Genomic DNA, 8,885 nt, shown 5'->3' on the forward strand with positions numbered 1-8,885 from the left:
TGATTTACTTATATGAATAATTTAATCTGGAATTTGGTAGAAAATTAAATATTAGTTGAATAATATGTATATTGTATTATAAAAGATAATGTGATAGTAAGCCAACATCAATGTATTTTGTGTGAGCTTGAAACACCATATAAAAAATAAATTCGTATTTCAAATCAAGCCTTCTCAAATTCAAGTTCACCTAGATATCACCATCTCGACTTCTTCTTCTTCTTCCCCGCAGTCCATCTACCATTTTTGGATCCATGCTTATTTTTATTGAAAAAAAAGATTAATAATACACTAAGCGGTGAATTCTTACAAAGGAAGAAGCATATAGTGTACGTCTATTTTTCTCACTTCAAATTGGGCCGGGTATTACTGACCAAAGGTTAAAACCTATAGAACGTTACTGACTTGTTGAGTTAATTCCTACAAAAGAAAATAGAAATTAGTGAAAATTGTGTCATTTAAAGTGCAAGTTGAAATTGATTGACAATGAACCTATCTGAATGACTTGATTATTGCATATATGGAAAATGATTGTCCAAACTTGTAAATTTGACCATCTAAATATAGTTAGTAGGTAGACTGTATAATAAATTATAACTTAAAGCTAGTAGATGCAATTTATAGTAATTCAAAAGGTCATAGCCACTGAATTTTAATATTTTTGTTGAATAAGAAAAAAAACAGCAATAAAAAGTTTTGAAATATGTTCATCCAAATCAATAAATAAAAGTAGTGACATAAATATTTTTCATACGTACCTCTAGATAAATGAAGTATGATCCTTACCTTTATGCTACAAATGTTCTCTAGATAAATGACATATGTTCATCCAAATCAAAAGAGAAATGATTGCTTCATGGAAAAAAATATAGTGCACAGCTTACAAAAAATACGAAAAAGGCTAAAGTCAAATGTGATTCATCTATGAATATAACATCAATAGTAATGTCAAGAACTTAGGACTTTTTATATAAATTCTATAAAGAAAATATTTTTCCACCATTAATCCAGGGAATTTGAAAAGACCAAAAATGAATCATATGAATGAATAAATTAATATCAACCCTTCCTCTTCTTTTAGCTTTAAACCGGTAGTAATTACAATGACGGCATTGTCTTTTCATATGATTATAATATCATTAGTATTAATTAGTATACTATGGTCAGTTTATTGTTTAATATTTTAATATTTAATTAATTATACATTTTATGAAGAGATTTTTGGATTATTATTATTATTATTATTAATTTATTATTATATACATATAGATTATAGATGATAAATATTATTAAATTAGATATTTCAATTAAGAATTAATCTAAGGAAGTGCAAAAGTCATAAACATGTTAATTAGAATGATACAATTTAATATTTAAATTAAATAATTAAATGTTTCATAATATTTTAATTTATAATAGGGGTAAAATCGTAATTCAACTTTTAACTTTTTTTGTTCCCACTTGTAGTAATATATGATAAGTTAAAATCTAAATGTCTAAATAAAACAACCAAACAATTTTATAGGGCTTTGTGTGTGTCTTATTATATTTACACTAGATAACGTGCGTTGCACATTTATCCCGAAATACTTCATATAAATTTTATATTGCAAATGACATATTTTTTTCCGTTCAAATCTTTGGTATTTACGGAAAAAAAATCCATCATAAAATTGACTAAAATTAAAGTGCATAAAGTAAAAATAACTAACTATTGCACAAATTCAATATTCAAATGAGGATACTAAAATACCACATGCTAGGCTAATGTATACAAAGCAACAAACCATGGTAAATTCTCAATAATAATAACAACGCAACAATAGAAAGTTGTACAATAACAACAAACAAAAAAGCATAAATGTTAAACTAAACAAATAAAAAGAGACCAGAGAAGAGAGCATAGAGATTTTCTCATATATATTTTTTTTCAATTGGTTTAAGTGTGTACATTATTGTGTCAAATGTCACTATTTATAGGGTAGCATTGAGGAACACAAAGAATTGTCATAAATATGATATTAATTCATTTGAGATTATCAATGAGAGATGAGAGTTCAAAACATAATGAATATAATTAGTGGGAGTTTACATTTACATAATGAAGGGTTTTTGGTAATTTAAATATACTAATATGATGATTTACTATTTACTATTTTATTTATTAAATAATTTATAACATTTAAATGTAACGTAGAAATAAAACTATAATCTAAGGATAAAATATGTAAAATAATTCAAATTTATTAAATGTTTAATGGAAAACCATTTTGATTAATTATTAAAATATTCATAGTAACTATGATTATGAAAAATCATCACTATTACTATATGGAAGATGTAAAGATTGTTGTTTTTTTCTTGCTAATAATAACTTACAATTTAATAATGAGTATTGAATTGTAAGTCTAGCTGAAAATAAGAGTGTTAATTACCATAATACGAACAATCAAAATTCATTGAATCCCAAATTTAATATTAAATGAAAAAAATAATATTTTAAATAATTTCAAGAAAATGGATTAATAGTTAAAGGGTATTTTCGTAATTTAATTTTTGACTTAGATTCTTCCCACTTTTAATATAAAAAATATAATATATGATATATGATATGATATATGATATATGATGATGATATGATTTTCTTGTGCCTTTCCTCACTCTCCATATAGCTTCAATTTTCACTTCCCTTCCCTTCAGGTTCAACTTCTTCTTCTTCTCCTAGTTTTTTTGTAGTTTTCATGTCCTTTTGTAATCCCAACTGTTGTTTGTGTTTTTGGTTGTTTATGATTTTGTGAACAGTGAATAACAATGGCAGAAAAAGGAGAGCCTGCTCTCAAATCTCCCGGTAAACTAGTTTTTTTTTTCATATTTTTTTAAATTCTGGCCGTGACTATAGATATGGAGATAGAGACAGAGTTAGGTAGGGCCCGAGGGGTTTCATCTAAATCCCTTTTGTTAAAAAAATACATATGTTGAACCCTCTTTGACGAAAATATTACATTGTTTACATACATAGTTAAAACTATTTTATGTATATATAGTAGATGTTCAATCTGCTTAGGCAGCAAATTATATTGTTTATATATGATTCAAACCCCTTCTATAAAAATTCTGAATCTGCCATTGTTATACAAACTTTCCATTGTAACTCAGACCGCTAGCAACTATTGTTGAGTAACTAATTCATTTATTGCTAGTGTATAACGATAAATAAAACAAAAATGTTACTCCATATCTCCCGGTATTTGATTGTTACAGGAAACATAGTTTAAGATGTTAGGGCATTTTTTTTTTTTGCTTCTTAGAAATTTAAAATGTTAAATTTGTACAAAAGGGATTGCTCTGATGGTAAGTACCTCCCCCTCCAACTGTGATATCCATGAGCTCGCCATGCTTCAGTTGTTGTAAATGGAGATCCATTATTGATTATGCTTGTTAACCATGTTTTTTGTTAGTATGATGGACAACTAAATGATTGTATATATTAATGTAATTATATAGTGATATAAATTAGCATGATCATACACATTTGTTGTAGAATCAAAGGAATAAATATTGTGATAGAATAGTTGATTTGGAGGGGTAGCAAGGCAGATTTAGAGGGATTCAATAGCAGATTTGTAGAGATAGAATAGCTGATCTTTAGGGATAGGAATGGCAGATCTTTAGGGATGTGTAATCTCTATTTTCTCTATAGAATGGAAAGACTTTCTCACTTTGAGAGGCATTCAGCAGAAAATTGACAGTTTTGACTATGTGTTACTCAATCATTCTTCTGTTGCTTAAATAATGTTATTGACATTGGTCGATATCTAACCTTGACTAGTATCGCTCGATACCAATTCCACAAAATCGAATGAAAAGGCTGATGTACCATCTTTCAAATGTTAGACTTTCATATACAAGTGTGATTTTGGTCATGTTCTTTCATGGTTGGCCTTAATTGTTCTTGGAATTGTTCTCTTCCTGATATGCATATTGTCATTAATTGCCTAGGTGATTCGGGTAAAGTGAAAGCACCTGATCCTTTGGAGCTAAGACTTGAGCAAGGTTTTCTTTCACTCATGATTCTCTTTTACAACTTCAACATGAAATAATAATTTACTTCTAATGTAAAGTTTTGGTGCCAATTGTTGTTTTCTTCCTTTTCTATCTTTTTTTTGAGCTATAGACACATTGTTTTACTCTTGCTCCTTTGGCGTCAGATTTTTTAAGCAAGATAGGAGAAATAAGAACTAATAATTTGTTAAGCCACCTAGTGCCGCCAATCTAAGGGTTAAGATTTAAATGGATTAGGTGTTAAATCATACCTTGTTTATTTTGGATGGAATATATGAAAGAGATATGCATTTGTTTTATGAAATATTTTAATTATAGGTCTAAACTGTATTAGGCGCACAATATCATGTGAGTTGTAATGTATGCACTGTGTAAATTTAGTGTTAGTGGGCATAGCATTGCCGATATTGCTTAAAGGAAATCTTAAAGTAATAAATGGCTAATTACAATATGAGTGTCAATTCTATTCTAATTTTAATTCTAAGAATCTCTTGATTTATATCCAGATCTTCCAGAAAATACAACATGCCTAAGTGATTGTGAAGTTGTTGATATTTTGAAAAAATTCCAAGAGACAATGGTGGCACTTTCTATAGAACCACCTGGGTAAGGGAGTGCATGTTTGACTTTCTGCATTTTTCTCGTCTCTGTTGCTTCCTTCTTGTGATAAGAGCTAAGCTTTGACATTGTTTGGTACCAGTTCATTTGACAGGGGATTGGAATATGCTCAAAGAAACAGGCTTTATGATAATGCCCAGACTGTTAAACAAATACTCGAGTATCCTTGAAACCTTTTATTAGTTAAAACAAAAAACAGAACTTCTTGTTATAATTGTCTCTTAAAAAATTTCTAGAGATGGTTTTCATCTAACTCAGATCAGGCCTCTAAAACAACATGGTGTTTCTGATGGGGAGGTATAGAAGATTTGGACCTGTTAATATATTGATCTTTTACATGTGATTTGAGGCAATATTTTCATATTTCATTGTTGTATGGATGCAGCTCTGCATGATTGCCAACTTTCGCTTGGAATCTGTTGATGAAGTGTTTGCTCTTGTTCCGTCATTGAAGGTATGTACTCTACTATTATGGATATTGACATTTCAACAGTTCATTAGGGTGTTGGGGCTGCTATTAATTGAATTTACGTTTGACTAGACAGGGCGATAAAATCTATAATTTATTTCTTAAAGAACCTTCTATATATGTTCATACTAACAAAAGATGAGAGGAATTAAACCAGATTTGTTTCTTAAATTGCTTCCTTCGACGATGTAGATGGTTTATGCTCATTTCTACACAAAGAGCTAAGATATGAATGGGACAGCTACTGCTGTTAGTTTAACTTAAGGAGGAATGAGAGTTATTGCTTTTGGTTTCAAATCTGTTTCCAGTGTCGAGCTTTTGTAGAATGATTTCATCATTGGTTTCACAGCCAATTCTTAGGTGTCCGACAGCACTTACAACAAGTACTGTATGAAAACAGGTTTTTCATTACCCAAAATTGAATACCACTTAGAATAAGAAAACAAATGATATTTGTTGAGAAGTGCAAAATCGTATGAATGTGCTCTGTCTATACCATTTTATTTAGTTTGTGTACTTGGCATTGTATTAAACTGGTTTGACGCTACTGTGAAAAATTGTAGACTAAAAAGAGCATGCTGATAGTTCCCCTCGAGAATGTGTTGGCTGAACTAGCCAAACTTAGAAGGGCAGCATAAATGGCTCAAGATGAGCATTATATGGTAATGTCATCATTTTAGTTTTGATCTTATATCGTGCCAATAAGAATTTTGACTTCCAGAAGATGATTTTTTTCCAATGTAGTTTACTTACAACCATCATTTATTCTGAATGCAGGTATTTGTCCAGAAGGTTCTACATGTGTCACTTAAGGCCATGCCCAACAATTGAGAAGACAGCAACTCATGTTGCCTTTCTTCTTCGATCTTTCTTTTGCTCTAGTTATTAGCTAGGATTTTCAGTGCCAGCTAGAGGCGGATTTGAAGTTTGTTGGTTCTTATTATGATCTCGAATTAGTATATACTGGTTGTTGAGTTCTCAGTCAATTATTTAGTGAGTTTTGTGATACTTCAATTATACTTCTGCAGTTGTGCTATTGCAAAAGCTTTCAGATGATTGAAAGAGTTTAGACTCTATATTGCTACAAAATCAGTTGTCTTAGTTAATACATCTCTGTCCAATTTTCTCAGTTATTTTATTTGACAAAAGTATCAATGTACTGATTGATGATAATTTTGATGGATACTGAATTTATCGATGTGAGATTTTCTAAGGTGTTACATAAATCCCTGTAAAGAACTTGGTGTCTTCATCGGAGGTTTGCTCCACTATCATCTTAAAGAAGTGTAGTTTCTCATGTTCAATTGAATATTGATGTTTTATACCATAGGTAGTGATCTAAGTCACTAGTGATCTTGCAACATCTCTCCTGCGGCAAATTGTAGTGTGAATGAATCAATATCTATACGCAATCCAAGAGGAACATCTGGGTCACTCCACCTTGTCATATGAAACTGAAATATTTTTGCTATGTGTGTCACATGGAGAAGCTCAACAAGCCTTGCAAGAATGCATCCTCGCTTTTGTGACTCTTTCATAGAATTCCAACAAGTTCTTCCGCTTCTCAAAGCCTACCGGAATGGTGTTGATGCTCCTAATACGCCCCTCAACTAATATGGAGTTTTCACATAAAATAGATAGGTTTTTTTTATAGTCATAGAAACAATAAGTTCTTGTCCAAGTATGGTATGATTTCTAGATACTATTGCTCCGAATAGTTAGTTCTAGACTCCGAAGGAAACAATCCATAATTGTTAGATACTATTACTCCGAATAGTTAGTTCTAGATTCTGAAGGAAACAAATAATCTACTAACTGTTGGGACGGAAAACTTTATATGAACGATCACAAGTAAAGGTAATATCAATAACATAAAAGGGAAGTCTGGTGCACTAAACCAAGGGATTTATTTTTCCTTACCTGAATAAGGCTTGACATGGAGAATTACGACTGTTCTAGATCAACATATTCTGCCTTTTGCCTCAAACCTTCTACTAGTGAGTTCGTGTGTGTAATGTGATAATGTTAGGTCTGTATCTCGGGCATTTGCTGTGAGTCTAATCTTCTTTGTAGAAGTATTTTCTAACGCCACATACATAGAAGTTGATACCTATCGTCTAATTGAACAGTGGATGTATCCCGACCCCTGTTTTGGAATTTTGACCTCTTGACCATCGAGCTATCCGTTCAGGGCAAAACGTATGTTTCTTTTCCCTCACATACGTAACAATTGATACGGCATAGGACATTTAGTATCAGTAAGGTCAGATGATTTTGAATAGCATTCTAAGTTATACACATTGATGGTGCAAAGAAACTCTGTTCTAGATACTTTTTGCTGTCAATACTTTTAGTGCACAAAACATGACCTCGGTTGCCTTTTTCCTCACAAACCAGCGAAAGAATCTGGGCTTGTATCACTGTTGAATATGTCTTACCTCTGTTTCAACTTATAGCTGAGAGACTTATGTTTTGGCACGTGTTGGAGAACTTATCAGGGAGGTATCCATTCTTGTTTGGAACTTAGAGGAGAAATCAATCAGTGGGAAAACAAACTTTGCAAAGCTACGTCTGTGTTATAAATTAGCTCTATCTTCTCTGTTTGCAAAACTTTGTGAAATTTCATATCTAAATTATAGGGGTTCAGAAACACCCAAAACTACATTATTCTCATATTAAAAGAGCAGTATAATAATAATAACGAATGAAAACATACGTACAAAAAAGGGATTGCATAGTCAGTTAAGACCTTTCAAGATCAAACAACTTGAGTTGTCACAAGAGTTAAGCTCTTGTTCCCTTATTTAAGGTATGAACTCTACTATTACGAATATTTATTTTGCTCTACTAACATTTCAAGAGTTGAAGTTGCCTTTCTTCTTCTATCCTTCTTTCGCACTAGTTATTTGCTAGGATTTTCAGAAACAGTTGAGCAGCGAGCAACTTCGATTATGCAGAAAAATGGAAACAAAGACTTGAATGAATGTAGCCTTATTCTTGTGCTAATGCAAAAGTTTTCTGTCAGATGATTGAAAGAGTTTAGACCCTATATTGTTACTGATATTTTGATGGATGACATGTCGGATGAAATGTCACATCTGAAATCACATCCCTCTATTCAAACATGCCCCAATAAATTTTACTCTCAGTTGCTATAGATATCTTATATGCTTCACTCAATTGGTTTTCATTTAGGATTATTAGTTCTTGCTTAATTACAATTAGCAGGTTTTAACAGAAACTGAGAATCTTATATCTTTCAGTGCAGTTCAGTCCTTCATCTTCCCTTCTTCAAGTTTAGCTCGATGTGCTTTGGCGACACACCTAAATCAGTAGCTGTTATGAAATATCAACTTAAAGATTCAGATGGTAGTCTTCTACCATTGAGTTTGTGTGCCATATGGGGTCCTTAATTTCATCACCTATCACGCCCCGAGCCTACACCCTGGGTGGGACCGGTACCCGGAGACCATTGTTGGCCCCAAGCGAACCTTTGGCCTGGTTTTCTTAACTCAGCAGAACCCTAACTCAACAAAATAACTCAATGCAATGAACGGTCATGTAACATCCGGCATTTTGAAGTGGCTTTGAAGAAGCTTGAAATTGGAAAGTAGTCATTTTTGGAAAAATTTTAGAATCTGGAAATTTGGTTAAGTATGGAAAAAAAATGAGTTTTTGGCCAACTTTGAGTAGTCGTAACTCCTAGCTCAGGATGATTTAGGAGTAGTTCCAGTTA

At 31.7% G+C, this 8,885-nt stretch overlaps 1 protein-coding gene across 1 annotated transcript; it reads left to right on the plus strand.

Moving 5' to 3' along the window:
- Positions 1–2,811: 2,811 nt before the first annotated feature.
- On the plus strand, positions 2,812–5,787 carry LOC125867163 (DNA-directed RNA polymerases IV and V subunit 4-like). Its single transcript, XM_049547592.1, has 7 exons — positions 2,812–2,848; positions 4,000–4,053; positions 4,569–4,668; positions 4,763–4,840; positions 4,944–4,977; positions 5,066–5,134; positions 5,713–5,787. Exons 1-7 carry the CDS (start codon positions 2,812–2,814, stop codon positions 5,785–5,787), a joined length of 447 nt encoding a protein of 148 aa, XP_049403549.1.
- The last annotated feature ends 3,098 nt before the right edge of the window (positions 5,788–8,885 follow it).

This window comes from Solanum stenotomum, chromosome 6, assembly GCF_019186545.1.
Source record: "Solanum stenotomum isolate F172 chromosome 6, ASM1918654v1, whole genome shotgun sequence".
Lineage (NCBI taxonomy): Eukaryota > Viridiplantae > Streptophyta > Magnoliopsida > Solanales > Solanaceae > Solanum > Solanum stenotomum.